The 24,370-nt window shown below is 41.0% G+C and overlaps 1 protein-coding gene across 3 annotated transcripts in view; it reads right to left on the bottom strand.

Moving 5' to 3' along the window:
* SHF (Src homology 2 domain containing F) overlaps positions 1-24,370 on the bottom strand; it is a 998,232-nt gene that overhangs the window by 433,753 nt on the left and 540,109 nt on the right. For 2 of the 3 annotated variants that reach the window (XM_044077854.1, XM_044077855.1), the window contains exon 4: positions 1,099-1,308. The exons of the other annotated variant lie outside the window; for it this stretch is intronic. In XM_044077854.1, the coding sequence (XP_043933789.1) occupies positions 1,099-1,308 (210 nt within the window). The remainder of the gene's footprint in view (positions 1-1,098; positions 1,309-24,370) is intronic. 3 annotated transcript variants of the gene reach the window in all.

The raw sequence follows: 24,370 nt of genomic DNA, 5'->3' as shown, positions 1-24,370 counted from the left end.
AGCCTATATTAGCGCAAGTATTTTCCAGTATAATTGGTATGTAAAAAAATCAATGAAAATCTTAACCAACAGCCAGTTTTGTTGCAATTTTTATTTTCTGAGGGTTCATATACTCCAATGTAAACACCCAAGTTATCAAACTGAGTATAACCTCCTGGAAGATCACAACAGAGATAAAAACATCCCCAATAGGTTAAACAGGGTTACAAGGAGACCAAACCATTTCCTCACAACAAGAACAATTCTTACAGAATTATTAGTGATAAAAGCCAAGGCATCTCTGAGACAGTGCACAAAATCAACAAAATATGATGTAGAATTTAAAACTTGAGGCAACATGAAAAAGAGTACTAACAAAAATTGTGTGCAGGAAAAAAAAATAAGTAGGAAAACTTTGGTCAAACCTGTACAGCAGTGTTCTTTTTCAGGATGAACAGAGGGGAGGCACAGCAAGGTCTAAGGGCACAACTCCTGTACCATACTCAAAACAAAAAAAAAATTCAAGGTGTGTGTTCAGAAGTTTAAAAAAAGTTAGTTTGGATATCCACTGATAAACCTATCTGCAAATTACCAAAGCTCCTGTTTTAATGGTAATTTCACATCTTACAATACTTGCATATTTTTGCCTTTATTACAAGTAAAGAATTATGAAGACTTGATTCTCAGAGCAAACAGTAACAGATTCACAGGTTTTAGCTCAAGCAATACTATGGTATTGTTATAAAATACCCCTTGAGAATAACATTTCTGTTTCAACCTTTCAACATTTTTTTTTTCAACGGACATTTAGAACCTCAACTAAAACAAAGCTACCACATCACCACAACAAGCAAATACATAGCTTCACAAATATTTTACATGCGTGTTTACGTGTGAACACACAGATGAATTAAACATATCTTGAGATATTCTTTCACTACAACATTACAAGTGTATACATTAGTAAAGCATGTTAAGCATTAAGTATGTTTCAATATCGTAGGACTAAGCAAAAATGAATACTATATAGTTTCAGACGTGCATTTAAAACATGCTACAACATGCTATTAGCAAAACTCCAAAAGACAGACATGCAGAAATCTGTGACTTTTGACGCACCAGAACTGCCTGTACTGTCGTCTTCAGATTTCTTTTCCAGACCATCACTGGTGTCTTCTGTGTTGTACTGGTTGTGCTGAGAGTATACATGATGATGTTGCTGAGGAAGACAGGGTGGACCGGGGACATTATCTTCAGAATTTGATGGACTGCTGTCAAGTTGTCCCACTGGAGGGGGCCAGGGTAGATCTTTTATCACCTTAATTTCAACTGTAGCAGTCAGCACAAATATAAGGAGAGAGAAACAGAAAATGGAAAGACAATGATATTGAAAACAGCTAGACAAAGGAACACTGGATATAGGGCAGTGGGGGTACTTTAAGAAGAAAAGAATGCAAACAAGCAAGATTAAAGAAACACTGTAAAGACAGAAGCTGATAAAGAAAGAAATACAAATTAAGTACTTACCAGAACATTAGATGTATCTGGTGTCTGTCCAAAAACTGAAAACTGGTGGGTTGGTTACCTTGGCACTTGTTTTGTAGCAAAGACACTCCTTGTAAATTCAAGCTCTTTCCCAGTCCCATAATCCCCTGCTTCCCTAGGAAGTACTCTAGATTGAGTGATGATTAGCTAGCTTACAAATCCTAACACATGGCAGAATTATAATATTATACCTTTAGGAACTGCGAGGGAAAAGAAGGCCTCTGGAGTTCACAGAGATCACACTGCAACTGACGAACAAATTTGCACAGTAGTATAAATTAAGATGGGAGCTTAGTAGTTCAAATCAAGACCAGCATATAGTGCAAACATCTGGAAAGATGTGCTAAGACAACAGTTGAGAAGATGCTAGAGAGGAGAAAAAAAAAAAAAAAGAGTGCAACTAGGTATTCCTGGACTTGGAGCAAGCACATAAGATCCTTAGGTGGTTCTGATAGTCTCGTGATGGTTCAAAGTCCTGGAAAAATAGGTAGTATTAGTGTTGGCTATGTACAACAACCCTTTGACACATGTTATGAAAGTGTTCGGACTCTCAGAAGGATTCCCTGTGGGAGTGGGTGCACATCAGGTTTTAGTTCTGAGCCCACTGCCATTCATACTGTTGATGGACTACTTTAGCAAACAGGCTGGAGAAGACAGATACAAAGTTACTGTATACAGATAATGTGCCATTACAGACTCTAAACAAGAACTTCAGCAGATGATGGGGAAATGGAATGCAAAACTGAAGGCACATGGGATGAATAGCAGACAAGACTGTTATAAATAGCAGCAAATGGGGAAAAACAGAAAAAGCTAAAATAGAGACAGAAGAGAAAATAGAAGTACAAGGAGAAGTGGATTGAGGAGAAAAGAAGGATGAATGATGTCAAAGCTATAATTAGAGGAGCTGCAGCTAGCTGGGATAAAAGTCAGGGAAGTGTGTGATAAATGAATGCCAAAGAAGTTGAAAAGTATGAGCACAAACCAGTAGTGTGATTAGTACTGTTCAATGGAATAGAAACCTAGACAATGAAGGTAAAGCAGTTGAGGAAGCTAAAGGTGATTGGGATTAAGTGCCTGAGATGGGTGGTAGTGTTTGGTGTAGTGTGGAAAAGACGACGGACAGCAGTGCAGAAGGCCAAGTTGTTCCAATTACAGAGAGGTTTAAACAGAACAGATTACAATGGTTCTGGCACATGTGCAGGAAAGCAGAAGAGAATTTGTTGAAGATGATTTGGGACAGGAAGGAGAAGATATAAGGGCATCCAGCAAAGAGAGAGATGGATTGTGTGAGAGAAGACCTGTGACAGTCAGACCTAAATGATGAAAAAGGTGGGAGTGTGGCACTGAATCAAAACAGATGGTGACAGCTGATTCAACACCTTGACCATGTACAGAAAACTGGAAAATGGGGGTTGTTGATGACTGAAGATGACAATGACTTTGGAACTGACAATCTGGATGGAGCGGAGTTAATGCAGAATGGCGCAAAATACACTGAACCAACCGATATTGCCAACATCCTGGCAGACAGGTTCAGCGCAAACCACCCCCCTCTCACCCCCAAAAGGGCCCATAACCATACCAGAAGAATGTAGAGTCCCTGAAATCACAGACACTCAGGCTAAAACAGCCCTCTCCAAAGCCAAAAACACAGCATCAATGGAACCAGACAGTGTCCCAGGCTGCGTCCTACATGAGCTCAAAATCAAACTAACCCCTCACCTAAACACACTGCTCAAACTCAGCCTCTCCACGGGCTATGTACCCATAGAGTGGCACACAGCAACTGTTATTCCACTCCACAAAGGTGGAGCCACAACAGACCCTGGGAACTATCTCCCTATAAGCCTGACTAGCTTGGTCTGCAAGACTATGGAGCGCATCATCATGGAGCTCATTAACAGAGACATTGGGAACCTCCAAACACTGAACCCTATCCAGTTTGGCTTTGTTAAGAGCAGATCATGCCTCCTAAACCTGGTGGACGACTTTGAGACAGTTACCAAGGTTATAGACGAGGGAAAGGTGGTACACACAGCATATCTAGACCTCGCAAAGGCCTTCAACACCATTCCCCATTCTGGTATTATAGACCAGCTCACCAGCCTGAACATAAACTCCTATGTCACAAGATGGGCTGCCAATTGGCTCACGGACAGAACCCACATGGTCAGAGTTGTGGGAGCTAGGTCTGACTCTAAACCAGTTACAAGTGGCGTTCCCCAGGGCTCAGTCCTAGGACCCCTCCTGTTCGGCATATACTTCTCAGAGGTACAGGCAAGCACAGGAGGACTATGGCAGTTCACAGACAACTGCAAACTAGGGGCTATAACTGACTCTCTGGCTGACACAGACATCCTCCAAAAGGGTCTCACTGAGACGGATACCTGGTATCAAAATCATGGCCTCAAGCTAAAAGCCAAAAAGTGCTTAGTCATCCCCTTTGGAAAAAACAGAGTACACACAATCTACCACATAGGTGGTAGTTCCCTAAATATAGAAAATGTAATAAGGGATCTGGGGACCCAAGTAGATAGTAATCTCTCCTTTGATAATCACATTGCCAAAGTGGTTAGGAAATCCTTCTATGTGGCCAACCTAATCACAAAAGAGTATGCATCCAGATCAAAAGAGGTCTTTCTGCCCCTCTACTCATCACTCATCAGACCCATCATAGAGTACAATGCCCCATTTGGGATGTACCTTACAAGACACCTGCAACAGCTGGAAAGACCACAGAAGTACCTCACCAAGAAGATTACTGGCCTCAAACAGATGCCCTCTGCAGCTCGACTGAAGAAACTCCAGCTGTACTCGGTTGCATACCGCCTACTCAGAGGTGATCTCTGCCTGACATACAAGGCTATGTCCAACCCAGAATTGATTGACATGCTCCACCTAAAGAAAACATTATCCCCTCGAGCCACACGCTCTAGGGATCTAAACCTCATATCAACAATAAATAAGACATGCTGGAGGGATAGATTCCTGTCTCAGAAACTTCCCATGCTTTGGAACAAGATTCCAATCTACATTAGGCACAGCTCCTCGCTAACACTCTTGAAGAGAAACCTTGACGAGTGGATGGAAAACAGAAAGTTTACCCTGGGGATCACTTCAGGGGCTCTGCTGGACAGAGGCACAGGGAGCTAATCTAAGGGGGCGGCAAAAGCCAACACATTCTGGATAGGCTTATAAATGCCTTCGGGCAGATAGCACAGTACCTACCTATGAACCTATGAGATAGGTGCGTGGGTCATTCCAGTGTCCATACAAAGACCAGATAAATCTTATCATTCTGGTAAGTATATAACTTGTATATTTAGTCTTTTCTTGTCCAGACACCAGAAACGGGTGGACAGAATGCCCAGCAGACTTTGGGTGGCCTAAGACAGTCTGTTAGAATGGTGGCTCCTAAGGAAGTTTAAGTTCTAGATAATAAAACTGAAGTGTTCAGTAAAGGTATGCAAGGTTGACCATATAGCAGCAGCAGTAATTTCTTCCAGAGGAAAATGTGGATGTGGCTTAAGATTTGACAGTGTGCGCTTACAGCCTAAGGATCTGTCACAGGAACAGTAGCAGCACCTAATATAATCATTCATCCATTTGAGTTGGGTAATCTTAATTATGAAACCAAAAAAAGCACCAGTAGGACAAATGGAAACCACAATGTTTTATTACCAAGTTAAGTGCATTCATCAAATAAAAACTGACTTCATCAGAACAAGAGGTACAACCAAGCTTTTAAATACACTAAAAACATTACCAATAGGTTAAAAACACACCAATCACTGTCCTTTGCCTTGAATAAATTAATGACTTAATACCAATACAACTCAAAATTAAAGGCGTATGTATTAAACATTTTTGAAAAACCTATGAATATGTTGACAATAACAAAAATACATTATAAAAGTAGGAAAATGTCACGTTTGCATTATATTTTCCCAGCTTTTTCTTTTAATGCTGGTGCAATAGATAAAAAAATCATTCAAACCAAGTTAGCAGCCAACCTCAATTGCCACATAAGTTATCTTTTGTTCAGAATATTCGTCCAATCACCGCCCCTAGGGTGTATTTGTATAACATTCAAAATGCCAAATTTAAAACCAAGGAAATGTTTACACACTTTACTATGTCTATACAAAGCATTAGTCTCCTTTTCATTTTTTGTCGTACAAATGTTCATAAATCCTGGACTTGAAGGCCCTCTCAGTCTTTCTGACAAAACCCCCGCACAGGCATTACACTTAGCCAGGTATACTATCCTATTAGTGAGGCAGTTACCCTTCTTAAAAAATACTGTATCCCTAGTCCTGTTATCTAGAACAACACTAGGTGTCTGTATAATGAAACAACACTGGGAACAGCGCCCACAAGTTTTGGTGCCTGCATTTTTAATTTGGCCTCTACCATTTGAACTACCTTATAATGTTGAAAAACTTCAAGTTGCGCCCCACTTTAGTAGAAAACAAGGGTCTCTCCCCCAGCCCTGAAATATTTCATTGTCAGTTCTAAAAATGCTCCAATCCTTGTTTAAAATATTTTTTATTCCACTATATAAGGGGCTATAGTGTACAACACAAGCTTGAGTGAATTTACCTGACAATTCAACATTTGTAACTGTGTCAATATCCTGGGTTTCAAAAAGGCCCCTACCCAATAGTGGCTTGTATTTTAAGCCCCATTCATTAAGAATTCCTTGTAAAATATTTCCACAAACTCAAAGGGATACCCACTCTCTACAAACTTGTGTCTTAAAACTTTAAACTCATTGATTACATCTTCTTTATGGGAAGTCATCCGAGCAATTCTAATAGCCTGTCCCTTGACAGTACTTCTTTTCTGAAAAAGGGGTGATGACTGTTAAAATGAAGATAGGCATTGCAAAAAGTTTTCTAACAGTATACCTTGGATTTAAAACCTTCTTTATCTTTAGATATAGTAGTATCCAAATAATGTATCTCACTGTCATGAAATTTATAAGTAAATTTGAAGAAGGTCGTAGTGCTATTCAGATATTCAATAAAGCTCGGAATGTTGCCCTTCCACATAATAAAAATATCGACCAAGAATCTGCTGTATAGTAAAATCTCAGAATAAAACCTACTTTTGAAGATATGTTCCATTTCCCATCCTAGTAATACAATGTTTGCGTAAACGGGGGCACAAACTACCCCCATTGCGACCACTTTTATCTGTTGGTAATACTGCCCTTTAAAAAATATATAATTGTTATCTAGTTTCAGGGCCATAATCTCACAAACAAGGCTAAGCTGTTCATGGGACAAACTGGAACAAGTAAAAAGCATTTCTTGAAAGTATTCCAGCCCCTCTTTTCTAGGGATACAGGAAAACAAATCCTGAACATCAATGGTCAAGAAACTGACCCCAGATGACCAGAGGTCTGATTTAATTTGACTTAAAAAGTCCCATGAATCTTTGATAAGGTTGGGTATCCCTTTCACAACATGTTTGACCATCTTATCTACAAATACTGCCAGATTGCGGGTTTTAGATCCACCGGTTGCCACTATGGGCTTAAAAGAAGGTGTCAAAACATCTTTGTGGATCTTAGGGATACCAAATAACCCTGGCACTTTAGGAAATGATTTCAAAAGAAATTCATAGGTATCCTGACTGATTCTCTGTTCTAAGATGCATCCTTCCAAAAAACTGTCTATACGCTGATAAGAAATATTAATTTGATTCTTGGAGACCAGTAAGTAATTCTCCTCATTAAACAATATGTTCTGCATAATATTGTTGTAATCTTCAGTATTAAAACCTACAATCCCCCCACCCTTGTCTGGGGCCATTATACAAATCCCTTTGTCTTCTCTCAATTCCTTCAATAAATTTCTCTCTTTCTGATTCAAGTTGTGGTAAACTTTCTTATCAGCCCACAACTTGTATCTTCCTTAACTGCTTTTTTAAAGGTTGCTACCAAACAATGAAGGGGGGGGGGGTGTAAACACTGCTTTTCTTGAGAAAGGAAAAACACGGACCTACACTACCACCTTTATTTTTTTTAAATAAAACCTTATAATTTAACTTCCTGCTATACAACTGTACATAAAGTAACACCTCCGCTATGTCAGGAATTCTAGTGGGGACAAATCTGAAGCCCTTAGAAAAAAGAGAAAAAAATTCTTCACAAATGGCCCTATCGGTGTAATTGTAAATGTTGAAACTTTGGGAGGTATAAACAATTTTAGAATAGGCATCATCTAATATATGCCCCTGCCCATCCCTCTGGAAAAGTTGGTCCTTTGGGGAGGAAAAGTTGAATTGTAATAATGTTGGGTTCCCTGTTTCCTGTTCGCTATTCTTTCAGAGTGTCTCAGGGGTAGAAAAATCCCCTTGTTCAGGATATTCCTCAATAGATGGATTATCAAGGTGGGCTCCATCCTCACCTTCAACAAATTCAGAATAAATCCCTCCATCATTAAAGTATTGGCTGGGTCCTCTGTATTCCAGACCCTCTCTGTCCATAACCAATTTACTGGTGGGATATACTGTATTAAACTGATACAGTCAGAGGGTATCCCTTTGAGTTTGTGGAAAATATTTTACAAGGAATTCTTAATGAATGGGGCTTAAAATACAAGCCACTATTGGGTAGGGGCCTTTTTGAAACCCAGGATATTGACACAGTTACAAATGTTGAATTGTCAGGTAAATTCACTCAAGCTTGTGTTGTACAATATAGCCCCTTGCATAGTGGAATAAAAAATATTTTACACAAGAATTGGAGCATTTTTAGAACTGACAATGAAATATTTCAGGCAGTGGAGGAGAGACCCGTGTTTTCTACTAAAGTGGGACGCAACTTGAATTTAACATTAGAAGGTAGTTCAAATGGTAGAGACCAAATTAAAAATGCAGGCACCAAAATTTGTGGGCGCTGTTCCCAGTGTAGTTTCATTATACAGACACCTAGTGTTGTTCTAGATAACAGGACTAGGGATACAGTATTTTTTAAGAAGGGTAACTGCCTCACTAATAGGATAGTATACCTGGCTAAGTGTAATGCCTGTGCGGGGGTTTTATGTCAGAAAGACTGAGGGGGCCTTCAAGTCCAGGATTTATGAACATTTGTACGACAAAAAAAAAAATGAAAAGGAGACTAATGCTTTGTATAGACATAGTAAAGAGTGTAAACATTTCCTTGGTTTTACATTTGGCATTTTGAATGTTATACAAATACACCCTAGGGGTGGTGATTGGAAGAATATTCTGAACAAAAGATAACTTATATGGCAATTGAGGTTGGCTGCTAACTTGGTTTGAATGATTTTTTTATCTATTGCACCAGCATTAAAAGAAAAAGCTGGGAAAATATAATGCAAACTTGACATTTTCCTACTTTTATAATGTATTTTTCTTATTGTCAACATATTCATAGGTTTTTAAAAAATGTTTAACACATATGCCTTTAATTTTGAGTTGTATTGGTATTAAGTCATTAATTTATTAACTTATTCAAGGCAAAGGACAGTGATTGGTGTGTTTTTAACCTACTGGTAATGTTTTTAGTGTATTTAAAAGCTTGGCTGTTTGTATCTCTTGTTCTGATGAAGTCAATTTTTATTTGATGAAAGCGCTTAACCTGGTAATAAAACATTGTGGCTTCCATGCATCCTACTGGTGCTTTTTTGGTTTCAGTGTTGGTCTCAGCACCAGTTTTGCCACTTTTTTGGTTTTATAAACTTAATTATGACCTTTTTTAGTATTTGAAAAGGAAAACAATTGCTCACCTTTTCTAAATCCTTTGTGTGATGAAGATAAAAAAATAAGTTGTATGCGGACATTCAAGCAATGAAACTCATATTCAGATTTATTAGACAAGTTTGGGAAGAATACAAGTAAATGAATGGAATGATTCAAATAACCCTGAGTGGCTACTTCTGGCATAAATGAAGAGTTAATTCCAAGTGTAACTGTCTTAATGAAAAAACAAGTAAGAGAATTTAGGAGATACAGCTAGAAGTTCTGGGATTCTCTTTGCTATGGCTACAACAAGGATGGTCTTTCAAGTCAGAAACTTAGTATCAGCAGAATTTGCTGGTTCAAATGGAGCCTTTATTAACCTCTCAAGTACAACATTTACATCCCAAAGGGGACCAGGATGAATGAAGTGTGACCTGGAGTAGAAAACTCCTTTTAAAATGCTTTGAATGCTTTAAGAGATGCTACGGAGAAAAATGAAAATCCTGAAAGAAAAGATGATATAGCAACCATGTGAACTTTTACAGATGATTACCAACTTCTTTTTTTATTGTGTCAACTAAAAACAGCAAGCACTTGTGAAATAGGAGCTGAAAGGGGTCTAATATTATGCTAAGCAGCCCAATGAGAAAACTTGTTCCATTTGCCTTTGTAAATTTTCTTATTTGAAGGTCTTTGGGTAGCAGTTACCAGGCTGCTCACCTTTGCAGGGAGTGACTAGTCCCTGGCCATCACTGTAAGAGTCCAGGCAGTTAGGTGCAGGTGACGCTGCCCAGATGAAAGACATGGTAGTCGAGGATGTTGCAGAAGCAGAAGTTGTCTTCCTTTCAGGTGGTGGTTCTGAAAGCCTTAAGAGTTCTCAAATTATGGAAGAGACCTTTGTCTTGTGGTAATTTATACACATACATACATACACACACACGTATGTGTGTATGTATATATATATATATATATATATATATATATATATATATGTGTGTGTGTGTGTGTGTGTGTGTATGTATATATATACATAGTAAGTAGTGTCTTATCAGACGTTTCTCCCTAATGTAGTGCCATTATGAGCCAGTTGTCCAGGAAGAGGGAAATTGTCACCCCCAATAATCATATGGGCTCTGCAACCAAAGCCATACATTTGGTGAATACCCAGGGGGCTGTGGCGAGTCTAAATTGTAGGGCTCAAAAATGGTAATGACAGTCTCCCACTTGAAATTTCCCCTTATTGACTTGTTCTGCATGTTGGCCAATCATGCTGGCAGATATGAGGAAAGATGTTCCCAGCTGTATCCAGACTGGGTTAGTCAGGCAACATTTCAAGATTCACACTGATAGGAACCAAAAAAGTATCCCCTGAACCTCTGCTGATGTGGATTACTTTTGCCTCTGGGGTGGCTCTCTTTGCTATGGCTTACCAGTAAGATAGTCTTTTCAAGTCAGAAATGTAATATCTGCAGAACTTCTGGTTCAAATGGAGCCTTTATTAACCTCTCAAGTACAAAATTTAGGAAGCCCTCCCTATTATGGAATCCACTGTCTTACTGTTGCCTATGCTGATGGTGTTGGTATTCCCTAAAACAAGATCCCCTCTGCCTAATAATCTCCAGGAAATTGCCAAATAAGGTGTCTTCAGGAGTGGATTTGGGAGAGATATCTCCTTTGTCATGACTTGTGTCTGGGGAGGGAGAGACTGATGGGGAGTCAATGTCTTTCCTCGTATACTGCCTCCTTGAGCTTGGAGGCGGGAATCACCTGAACTCTTCTGGGAAGAAGGCACCCCAGACCTCAGCATTCTGGCCCTATGAAATCCTCTGTCCTGTGGAAATGCAGATGATGTGTGACTAAAGGCTTCTGCCTTACTGTTGTTGAGAGATGGAATCAATCCAGCCTGTGCCTGCTCCTGCCATGAAACCATACTGGTTCTCCTCTGCATTGAAATGTCCCCCACGGAATTCTGTTCTAATATTATTAGCTCCAACAACATCAATGTCGTTATTTCAGGGAGAATGCTTGTGCAACCAGCAGCAGCAAAGACTAAGGAGTCAAAATCATTGTGGAAGATTTCATCACCTTAAAGGTTGAACATGTCAAAGCAAACAATGGCCCCAACTAAGTCTGAACTGGAGTTGACACAAGATAATCAATGCTGAACCCTTTGACCATAGTGGTCCTCGGTGCCAACAAGTCACATTCTGACATACTGATTCCAACACTGGTGGTGCTAAAACAGTGCCTGGATGAATAACTGGAGTAAAGGTGGTTATGGTTTCTTCTTAAGCTGTCCTACACAAAGAGGGCATCAAAATGACAGCATACTGCAACTGCACCTTCACAAAGGCCATGTATGCCCAATCGGGTTACTTGGGGTATCAGTAAGAACAAAGGGACACTGTGGATGCTGGACAGGACACCAACAATTTGGAAAGGTTGTGCTCAAAGGAGAAGCTTCCCACTCCTCTCAGTGGTGTGTCTATGTTACTTGACATCTACTGTCTAAGAAGAGTCAAGGACCTGCAGGAGGCCAGTCATAGAAGGTGTTCCAGAATGCAAGAGAGTCTGGCGAGAGACTAGTTAGAGAAGGTGGTCTAGGATGCGAAGGAGTAGACATCCTTATAACCTTGGATGGCAACAGCTCTGCAGGATAGTATCCTATTTGTCTGCTTTTCTCTTGTCCTTTTTCCTCTGGATGACCAAATGGTTTATCCTTGTCTGGAACTCCCCTAAGACATCTCTGATCAACAGCCCCTTCAAAACAAATTTGTTGAACCTAGCTAGTAAATTCCTGGAGCCAAGATACATACAAAAAGGGCAATTAGAATCTGTGTGTCTCACCCCAAGACACACCATGCACACATCATGGATCTTGGGGGGGGGGGTGACTATGTCCACATTCTTAACATTTCTTAAAGCTGGAGGCCTTAACTTTCCCCCCATTTTTTCTAAAGGCTGTCACAGCCCCAGATTAAATAGCTGCTAACTGAAATTCCCACAGGGATAATCCTAAACTGTCACTACCAATCATACTAGGCCAACACCAAAACTTACCTCAGACAACTTTCTTAATAGACAAAGTTTTAACAATGCACAAAACACATTAGAAAAACAAGAAAAAACTGAACGACAAAGATGCTTATATTTTTTTTTACTTCCGATAATGATGGGAAGGGAATAAGTGGTGAAAAAACTAAGTTGTCTCTGGTAACTAGAAAAATGATAGTAAAAAGTACAGTTTTGTACCTACCATAAATGTAGATGTTCGAGGATCCACATTGCTGCAGTCCTAACTATTGGGTAGTCCGCTGTCCAGTCGGCCCGAATACCAAAGTATATGGCTGACGTCGGTCAGGGCGCATTAGACTGACGTCAGTACGTCAGGGTACTAATGCGCATGACCGACGTCATATCCTCAGTCTTTTCTTGCCCCAGATGTCAGAAGACCCTGAAAAGATAAGGCCAAAAGCCAAAAATTCCCAACATACCTGCACCAAAATATATATATACAATATATACAATAACAGCAGAAAATAACTTCACCTACACAACCACCCCTAAACACAGAGGGGAAGGAGGGAGGGTAAATTGGACTGCAGCAATGTGGATCCTCGAACATCTACATTTATGGTAGGTACAAAACTGTACTATGTTCTTCATTCCACATTGCTGCAGTCCTAACTATTGGGTAGAATCCCAAAGCAGAGGTAAGGGAGGCTGGCAAATCATAAGGAAGCAGGAACTGACAACATGCCTTGCAAAATAGCTGTGGCAAAACCAGCCCTAGACTTAGAGTAGAGAGGAAGGTGATAATGCTTAGAGAAAGTATGCACTGAACTCCAAGTAGCTGCCTCCAAAATATCCTTTGTTGCCACTCCCTTAGAAATGCTGTTGAAGTGGCAGTAGCCCTAGTGGAATGAGGCCTAATCCCAGCTGGAATCTCCTTGCCATGATGGGAATAACAAAATGCAATGCAACACCCAATCCACCTAGAAATAGTTTGTTTTGACACAGGCTTGCCCTTTGAACTCAAAGCAAAAGAAATAAACAACTGCTGAGACTGCCTAAAATCCTTAGTCCTGCTCAAATAATAACGCAATTGCCTGTGTACATCTAAAGTGTGCAAAATCTTTTCCCCTTTATTTTGGGGATCTGCATAAAAGGTAGGCAAATGAATAGTTTGGTTTAAAGCCACACTAGAAACCACCTTAGGCATAAAGGAAGGATTAGTACGTAAAGATACCCTATCCTTATGAAAAATCAAAAAAGGCTCCACTGCCATAAGGGCCTGCAACTCAGAAACCCTTCTTGCAGAAGTAATGGCCAACAAAAAGCAGTCTTCCATGACAAGTATTTCAATTCAGCAGTAGCCGCAGGCTCAAAAGGTTGTAGAGTAAGTTTCTCCAACACAAAATTGAGATCCCAAGCAGGAGTAGGAGCTCTACGTGGGGGTCTTATATTCTTTGCCCCTCTAAGAAATTGCTTGAACAAAGGATGCGAAAACAATGGTGGGTCACAATCATAGTGAGCTGAAATTGCTGCAGCATGAATCTTAATGGAAGAGAAAGACAAACCTTTGTCCAGTAACTCAGTAAGATATTGAAGAGCCACACTCAAATTTGGCTCAGAAATCTCCAAATTGTTTGCTGCACTCCAAAATAAAAATCTCTTCCATTTTTCTCCGTACACTTTCCTTTTACTAGGTCGCCTGGCTTCCATAATCACATTTAAAACTTGTTGAGGAAGTTGAGACCTACTGTCTTTCAAAACAGAATATGCCAGGCTGTTAGATGAAGAGAGTGAAGCTTGACATTGAGCAGGTGACCGTCTCTTTGAGACAACAGGTGTGGAATTAAGGGTAAAGGCCATGGAGGCTTCCTTACCAAACTCCTCAGTAATGGGTACCAGTGCTGCCGAGGCCAATCTGGAGCTATTAAAATCATCCTTGGCTTGTCTTGTCTGACTTTTAGAAGCACCTTTGGAAGAAGAGGCAGAGGTGGAAACGCATACACATGAAGATTTTTCCAACTGAAAGAAAGAGCATCCACTCTCCAAGCTGTGTGATGAAACCTCTTTGTGCAAAACTTTGGCAGCTGGTGGTTTAGTGGAGAAGCGAACAGATCTATGTCTGGAGTTCCCCATGACACTGTCAATTTTTGAAATACATGAAGATCCAGTTTCCACTCGTGGGGATCCATGATTTGTCTGCTTAACACATCTGCTAAGGAGTTCTGTGCTCCCGGCAGAAACCTTGCCTGAAGAGTTAATTGCAAGCTGAGCGCAGTCTCCCATAAAATCATTGCTTGCCTGCACAATGGGTAAGAATGTGTTCCCCCTTGTTTGTTGATGTACCACATGACAGTTGTGTTGTCTGTTAGAATCAACACCTGCCCTGGAAGAAGTAATTCCTTGAAAGCCATTAATGCAAACTGGACTGCTAACATCTCCTTCATGTTGATATGTAGATGCTGTAGTTTGGCAGGCCACTTGTCTTGTATCCACTTTCCATTTAGATGAGCTCACCAAGCAATGTCTGAGGCATCTGTCGTTAGAATCTGACTCGCCTCTGGCCGGGTCACAGAGAGTCCCTTGTTTAGATGACATTCCTGAGCCCACCACAAAAATTCCTTTTGAATGCAAGGTATTATTTGAATGACAGTGTCCAAATCCTGGCAGTGCTGTGTCCATACATTTTTGAGATACCATTGTAGCTTCCTCATATGCAGTTTGGCATTGGGAAGCACCAGAATACAAGATGCCATGAACCCTAAGGCTTGAAGGACTGTCCTTGCAGTCAGCCCGGACTGAAGAGATAGTTGATGGAAGTAACTGGAAAGATTCTTTTGTTTGTCCGGGGTTAAAAAGGCCATCTGGGCTGCTGTATTCAGTCTCACACCCAGAAAGCACATGTCTTGAGAGGGTACTAGACTGGACTTTATTTCGCTCACAGAATACCCTAGGCATCTTAGCACTGCTATGACATATTCCAAATGCTGTAGAAGGTCTTCCTTTTCTTGAGCCAGAATCAGGCAGTCGTCCAAGTAAGGATAGATTTGAATTCCTTTTAGCCTGAAGTAAGCTATCACTGGAGCCAGAACCTTTGTGAATACTCTGAGCAGTAGATAAGCCAAAGGGCAATGCAGAGAACTGATAATGAGAATTTCCAGCTCGAAACGCAGATACTTTCTGCAACTTAGTCTTATAGGCACATGAAGGTAAGCTTCCTTGAGATCTAAAGTTACCATCCAGTGATCTTTGCCCAGCAGAGGTAAAAGCTGTTGTAACGTCAACATTTTGAACTTGGGAATGTCCAGATAAGTGTTGAGGGTAGATAAATCCAAAATTGGTCTCCACGTGTTCCCCTTCTTTGGTACTAGGAACAGGCGAGAATAAAATCCTAGGCCCCTTTCTGGCACAGGAACTGGCTGAATGGCCCCTATTTGGAGTAACAGAGAAATCTGCTTGTGAGCCTCTTGTCGTTGTAGAGGAGGAATGTCTGGCATGCCTTTGAAAAGAGGCAAGGTATGGAAATAAAACCTGTAACCGTTGTGAATAATATCCAGAACCCATCTGTCTTGGGTAATTAAATCCCAATTTTCTTTGAAAAGAGACAGCCTTCCTCCCAACGGTGCTGCCAGGCGAGAATGAACTGGCAGCTGAAAAGGCAGGTCATTGGGTCTGCTTACGAAAGGACTGACCCCTGCCCTCACCAGAAGTCTGAGCAGGGGAACTCCCTGTCCTAGGCCTAAAAGAACCCTGAGCTCTGCCCCTACCACGTCTAGACCTACCCCTAGACTGGGAATCATAAGCAGGATAAGTCCATCCCTTAGTAGGCCAATTTCTACTAAACTTGGAGGCTGCACCTGCAAAAATCTTTAACAGTTTGCATAGACTTAGCCTTGTCCTCCATTTTCTTCAAAACTGCTTCCACAGGCTGAACCAAACAACACATCAGACTGTAAAGGAGCATCCAAAATCCTTGTCTTAACATGCTCAGCTAAATTCTGATCTCTCAACCAGGCGTGCCTACGAAGAACAGAACCAGTGGCAGCCACCCTGGAGGAGGCCTGCACAGCATCAAAACCACACTGCAAGGAATGTTTACCCACCTGTTCAGACACATGAACTAAATCCTGCAACTCTTTACACTCAATACCTTCAGCCAGAGCATCCACCTTAGATTTCAACTGTGAAAGAAGATAATTCTGATATTTTAACATGTGAAACTGACAATTCAACGCCCTCATGGCTAAAGTGGAAGAAGTATACACTTTCTTTCCCCATCTATCCAAAGCCCTTGCCTCTTTATCAGGAGGGACAGGATTTTTAACAACTGAGGCCTTCACACCTTTAGGCCCCTGAGAGACAGTTTCCGGGTCTGCCCTAGGACTCTTAAAAAGATACTTATGAGCTTCAGGCACCCTATAATACCTATCCGGTTTAATTGGAGCAGGAGGTAAAGAATCAGGATTCAGGGAAGCCTCTGCAAACACATCTTCCACCACATTCAAAACAGGAGGAATAGCTAAAGGCCTATGCTGGGGTAAAAACAAGAATTCCCTAAGCCTTTTCCTGGAATCAGAGAAATCTTGACCTTCCCATTTAAAATGCTCCCTCATGGAATGCAGAGTCTCTGAAAATGAAAAATCCTCAGGAGGAGAAGCAGAAGGAGTAGAATCATCCACATCAGAATCAGAATAAGGAGGGTACTCCTGCAAGTCTTCAGCCGAAGACTCCGAAGCCTCCGAGCATTGCTCAAAACTCTCAAACTCAGGTTCCACCCTAGGCCTCTTATCAGGAGGGGGCATAGAACCCCTTATCATAGTAATCAAATCCTCTGCCATTTTAAGCATATGTTTCTTAGGCAAGGACCCTGAAGCACTAGGAGGAAACCCCCACTGAAGCTAAACTTGGCCTGCCCCTCAAAGAAGCCTTGGAAACAGAAGGGGAGGCTCTAACCACCTTAGGAAGAGAGGGAAGAACAGCCACCTGAGAAGCCCCCTCAGCCTGGCCTACTTCCTGAGAGGAAACATCCTGTAACAGTAAAGTCTCTCCCTGAGACTCCAAAGAAACACCTGGCAAAACCTCCGGCTCCACTGAGCCTTCTAAAGAACCGACGTCTGGGACTGTCGGTTCCTCCATTCTAGGCTTTGCTGCTTTATCTTTGCGTTTTTTAGCCGAAGCCGGCGTCGGAGCATCCGACGGCATTTTATAATTACAACGCTTCCCAAACACTAACCTGGCACAGTCTAACCTTCTCTTAATAGTGCGTTTGTTAAATCTAGCACAAGAGCGGCATCCAACAACGTCGTGCTCAGGCCCTAAACATCCGGTTAAGTACTGAGGCAAGAAAAAACCAAAATATTCCCCAACGGGGTACTTAGCCAACTTTGATTCGGTCTGAAACTCTGACTTCAGAAACTTTCAGAACGCCAACCTGCACTCGCAAAATTGCTTCTGCATCGGACCATGCGGCAAAAAAGACTGAGGATATGACGTCGGTCGTGCGCATTAGTACCCTGACGTACTGACGTCAGTCTAATGCGCCCTGACCGACGTCAGCCATATACTTTGGTATTCGGGCCGACTGGACAGCGGACTACCCAATAGTTAGGACTGCAGCAATGTGGAATGAAGAACATCTACAAACTACAAGCTGAGCAACACATTTAGAAAATTTAAATACTTATCTGCACCAAAAGGAGTGAAAAGCGCTGATGAAAGCATAGAGACATAGCTGTGATGGCAGTGATGAGATCTGGAGTACTTTTAAGGGGAGCAGGGGTTATGGGACAGAGTAGGAGGGCAAGCTTGGAAGGGGTATCTTTGCAGAGAAAAGGTGCTAAGGTGACCAGTCCATCAGACTCTAGTGTACAGACAGGACCAGAGTAAATACAATGGTTAACTCCTCCCCACTGTTAATTTATTACAACCATGAAAGTCCTTTTTAGTTGCACTAAAACACTTTAGACCCACATTACTGCATATCCAAACTGAATTAAGCAAATTTACTAGTCAGTTTCTCATTTGCCTAGCTGCAGTACATCTACAGGAATATCAACTTCCAAAATTACTGCTTTTGCCTGTGATGCAACAGAGACTAAAGCAGAAAAATGGTTTACAATAAATGTATCGCACACCTGTCACCAACACAACATATTAATAGGAGACCATCTATGACAATGTACAACTATCCTCAAGGCATGAAACATTCTGAAAACACGAGAGTCCAAAAATAAAATAATTAAAGTTCTGTGTAAAACGGCAAACTGTGGGGAAAGCAGAGTATGTACTGAAAATCAAAGCACTATCGAAATGTATTTGTATGTGTGCGTGGAGATGCCAAAAATAATGAGCACATACAAATGGCTTTTTAATTTTGTAAAATATAAACTATGCTTATTAGTTTATGTTCCACAACCTCATATCTTGTCAAAATTATGCATTCTTCATTGCTGATCTATTTTTAATTTTCCAAGGCTGGGTCTGAAAAAGGTCCTCAGAAAATAGCCCTGTCCTATAAATAAATGCCGACAACTGTTTATATGTTATAATAGGCTAGAAAAAGAAGACATTAGAACAAGGGGGACTGAAGCAGAATATTTATATTCCTGCAAAAGAGACTTTCACTTTAACTGTTGCGTGTGCCAGCTGCTAAGCCAATATAGCCTTGGCTCAATGGGAAGAGAATACAGTTTTGAAGAATAATATTTTTTCAGGTTATATTAATTTCTATCGCAGGTCTATTGATATTTTGTCTGTTGTCGACAGGTTCTATAGAAATATTACGTGATTTTGTTGCATTTCTACATCAGACTACTTCTTTCGGCTGCTCCCATTAGGGGTCGCCACAGCGGATCAACTTTTTCCATTTCTTCCTGTCCTCTGCATCTTGCTCTGTCACACCAACCACCTGCATGTCCTCTCTCACCACATCCATAAACCTTATCTTAGGCCTTCCTCTTTTCCTGTTACCTGGCAGCTTCATCCTTAGCATCTTTTTCCCAATATATTCTGCATCCCTCCTCAGCAAATGTCCAAACCAACATAATCTTGCCTCTCTGGCTTGGTCTCTAAACCTTCCAAACTGGGCTGACCCTCTAATATACTTATTCCTAATCCTGTCCATCCTCGTCACACCCAGTGCAAATCTTAATATCTTCAACTCTGCCACGTCAAGCTCTGACTCCTGCCTTTTTGTCAATGCCACTATCTCCAACCCACATAACATAGCTGGTCTCACTACCCTCTTGTAGACCTTCCCTTTCACTCTTACTGGTACTACTAGTCTGTCAGAAATCACTCCTGACACTCTTCTCCACCCACTCCATCCTGCCTGTACTCTCTTCTCCACCTCTCTTCCACACTCCCCATTACTGTGAACTGTTGATCCCAAGTATTTAAACTCATCCACCTTCGCCACCTCTACTCCCTGCATCCTCACCATTCCTCTATCCTCCCTCTCATTCACACACATATATTCTGTCTTAGTCCTGCTGACCTTCATTCCTCTTCTCTCTAGAGCACATCTCCACCTCTCCAGGGTCTCCTCCACCTGTTCCCTACTCTCACTACAGATCACAATGTCATCTGCAAACATCATAGTCCACGGGGACTTCTGTCTAATCTCGTCTGTCAACCTGTCCATCACCACTGCAAATAAGAAAGGGCTCAGAGCTGATCCTTGATGTAATCTCACCTCCACCTTAAATGCATCCATCACTCCCACCGCAGACCTCACCGCTGTCACACTACCCTCGTGCATATACTGCACCACTCTTACATACTTCTCTGACACTCCCGACTTCCTCATACAATACCACAACTCCTCTCTAGGCACCCTGTCATATGCTTTCTCTAAGTCCACAAAGACACAATGCAACCCCTTCTGACCTTCTCTGTACTTCTCCATCAACACATCAGACTATTGACTATTTGAAATTCATGCACAAGTTTTCTAACTGTGAACTGGATTTTTTAGATGTGAGAGTATTTAAAGGACAAAATGGTGTTTTCAGTACTGGATAATATAGAAATAGTTGAAGAAATATTTTGAGAACAGATAGTATGCACCCTTCCCACATTTATACGAATATCTTAAAGGGGCGAGGGATGGGTATCTTCAGGCTGAATGATGATAATCAGAGGTTTTATCCATATTTGAATGTTTTAAAGATTAGTTGCTAGATTGGAGATACAGTATTATGGAGATTGAGAAAATAAGCATGGATGCTATACATAGCAGAGCTAAATTGTATTCTCTATGTTAGAAACGCTCTGTCCAGCTATTTCTAATAATGTACAGCAAGCTGTACTGGTTTGTTTGCAACATTCGAGGGATATTGACAGAGTATGCCAGATTATTATGAAAAACTGGTCTATCTTGACATCAGATGAACAATTTAAAGATACAGTGGGTGAATGTCTGTGTTTTCAGTTTAGGAACAAGAAATCGTTGAAGAGGCTTTTGTTATAATGAGTACAAGCATGATGTAGTATAGGATGCTAGAGATACCCTTCCATGTGGGGGGATGTAGTTTTTGCGAAATGATCTGCGCTTCAGATAGTTTTTTACACCCTCTAATGAACAAAGTGTTTAGGTTTAATGTTAGAGCCAACTGCTACTAGGACTATTATTTATTTAGCACAGTGTGGACTATGCCGTTCTTTCTAAACAGAACATAAGAGACATATTAGGGAGCATCTAGCGGCTATATGCAGGCAAGAGTATAAGAGTGCCTTAGCCAACCATGTAATAGATTGTGGCAATGCACATACTTTTACCTTTACTTTAGGGATGTTGAATGCTTACAGAGTTTACAACAGGGAGATTTTAAGAACATCACAGAACCACATGAAATTAAGTGGATTGTGAAGTGACTCACTGATGGGTACCCTGGAGTGAATGGAAAAGTTCCTTACATTAATTATTATTGTTATATTTGTTTTTTGTTTTTTGAGCTATTGGAATTTTGATTACTATTTATAAATGGAAGTGATGCTTTGATGTTATTGGTGCTTTGACATCATGTGAGTGGTTTACATCCCCTAACGTAATGTTTCACTTTCAGTTATGATGGTTCATTCATCTTTGAAGTTGACTCTGATTTGCAGTTTGTCATGTGATCACACACACACACACACACACACACACACACACACACACACACACACACACACACACACACACCTTCGTATCCTAGCAGTTTGATATGTTGACTCAGTTGTTATTAAGTATTCACATATGTTTTGAATGGTTTTAAATTAGAATTAGAATTTTGTATTTCAGTGTGTATGGTTATTTCTTTGTATGGTCTGATGAAGCACAGTTCATTTTTGTGAAAGCGCTAACCTGTTATTAAAGTTTTTTAGCCTGTGTTGACCTGTTTCATCCTTCTTACTGTTTTACCGTCCTTTGAGTATTTTTATTGGAGTTCGAAGGATGTTTATTCACAGTGGAGTATCTGTTTCTCTATTGTATTCTGCTGTTACAGTGAATTCCTTAAACAACTTGTGAAACAAGTAAACTATACTGGGAGAATTTTAAGCAGTACTATTCTTGAATACTCCTGAAGGAGGAAAGCCTACAACAGTATCTCTTGCAGAAATGCCCTGCTAGGACTCATTCTAACCCTACACTGGGTACCTAAGCTTATCTTTCATGAATTATACCTACGATTAACCTTATAGTTGTATCAAAATACCAACTATCTTAAACACCTTGTTATCAGGATTTCTCAAAACAATAAAAATGTTCATTTTAAAACCTTGCTCTCTTACTAGAATATGATTAAGAACGCTATAAACAGATGCTCTTTTCAAAAACTTTACTTAATAGCAAAACTTTGCATTGATAGGTAAAATTCCTATCAAAACATTCCTAAACACACTTTCTGTACAGTCCCTTCTGAAATGATCAAAATTACCTGTTCCCAAAAATGTATTTGAATTGCTTATACCTTCTAGCCCCTAATAAATTTGCCAGTTTTAAAAATTAACTTCTGCTGATACAATTTTAACTACATATGTTGAACTTTTCAAGTTTTAAAAGTATTTGAGCAAGACTTACTCTGGAGCCAGGATCTGTGGCGCAGAGAAAGGCAAAGGCCTAACTACAAGTCAGATTACCCAAATTCAAATATTGGCTCATGTGCTGGAAGAGCTGGGTAGGAGACAGTGGCAGGAAGACATTTGCACCATCCATCCCGAAGACAGGGAGTCACAGATCCAAGGCTGGATGGCTGTGCCTGTGTAAGTAGAGACTTGCATGTACCACATTACTGTAGACTAGAAGATGTTAACTTAACAATCCTGAGTCAGTGAAAGTAACATTTAAGGGTGTGCTTGTGGGAGCAAGATGATGTTAAGGGAAGGGTATACAAAGTCCTCTGCTGTGATCATGGCATCCAGGGATGGGGGCTAGGGATAAACAGAAATGCCATGATTGCTAGCATCTAGGATGATGAGAGCTGCATTAAAAGATGGAGGTCATATAGTTACTGGCCTTTAGGACAGACAAGACACACTTGTGCCTCAGGTCTGGGAAGGGGGCAGCTGTCATTTCTGGCCAGGGAATGAAAGTGTAGACCCTTGGCAACTAATGGATGTTAGACTGCAAACAAAGGGTTACAAAGCACCCTCATGGCTGCTTTGATGACTGGCACTCGGGTGGTTCTTGCCTCCATGCAGCTGGAACCAGTATATGGGAGGAAAATTTGCTCAAGTTTGACAGAAAAAGGCTTGACAAATAACAGGACAAGAGGCAAAAGGAAAAAAAATTGAAGGAATGGAACACAGACTATGATCCAAACTATCCAAGTTTGGCTAGCAGCTCGAGTAATAAAGCAGATGCTTTACTAGCTTGCCTACAATGGGATGGAGAGAGAGACAGAGGTTGGGGTTTCTGCCTGTGAGATGATGCATCCCTAGTGATAAAGACTTTGCTGTAATTCCACTGGCAGTTTATTGTTGCATGGGGTGATGCAACTGTCAGTAGCTTCATCCATTTAGGGCTCACAAAAAACTCCCTTGTGTAGAGGACTGTGTATGTGACTCTGCCAGCTGTTCCAATCCACTTCCCCATCCCAATTTACCTTAGCATGGTTCCAACCATGAGGGAAAGAAAGTACAGTTGTGTACACTTACCATAAATGTAGATGTTCGAGTGTATTCACTGTTGCAGTCATTACATTTGGGTTATCTGCTTGCAGGTAGCCCTCAGTCGGCCTGATTAACAAAGTCTTGGGTCCTGCGTCAGTTGCTGTCGCTTCTTCCATGATGTCAGGTCGTCAGGGGTATAAAACATGCAGCCGACACCATTACATCAGGTTTTCTTGCCCCAGATGTCAGGTGCCCCTCTAATGGGGAGCAATTAAATATAAAAGTACAATGTTATATCTCCAACAAAAAAGCAAATACACCAAAAAGGTTTTTAAGCATAGTAAAGGAAAGTAGAGGTATAGCCAAAAGAAGTTAGGGGGCTGGAGGGAGGGTAACCAGGACTACAACAGTGAATACACTCGAACATCTACATTTATGGTAAGTGTACACAACTATACTAAGTTCTTCGTGTTTCACTGTTGCAGTCATTACATTTGGTAGATTCCCAAAGCTATGGTTGGGAGGAGGAATTTAGATAGCATTAGGACCAGCTATAAGGCCCTGCAAGACTGCAGTGGCAAAGCCAGCTCTGGATTTAGATAAAATTGGCAAATGATAATGCTTCTTGAAAGTATGCACAGAACTCCAGGTAGCAGCTTCTAGGATGTCCCTGGTAGGGAAGCCTCTGAGAAAGGCTGTAGAGGTAGATGCAGCCCTGGTGGCGTGAGGTCTGATCCCCTGGGGGATAGGTTTTCCATGATGCTTATAGCAGAAATGAATGCAATGGCCTATCCATTTAGAAATGGTTTGCTTTGAAATAGCCTTCCCCTCTGCAGCAAATGCCACCAGCAGTTTTCAGATTTCTTTTGAGGTTTAGTCCTGTCCAAGTAGAATCTAAGTTGTCTGTGCACATCTAAGGAATGCAGTATCCATTTCCCTTTGATCTGTGGATTGGGAAAGAAGGATGGCAAATTAATAGACTAATTAAGAGCCACACTGGATACCACCTTGGGCATGAAGGATG

The sequence above is a fragment of the Protopterus annectens genome, chromosome 7.part0 (assembly GCF_019279795.1).
Source record: "Protopterus annectens isolate FY-2018-M chromosome 7.part0, PAN1.0, whole genome shotgun sequence".
Classification (NCBI taxonomy): domain Eukaryota; kingdom Metazoa; phylum Chordata; order Ceratodontiformes; family Protopteridae; genus Protopterus; species Protopterus annectens.
This window is presented reverse-complemented; position numbering and strand designations above follow the sequence as displayed.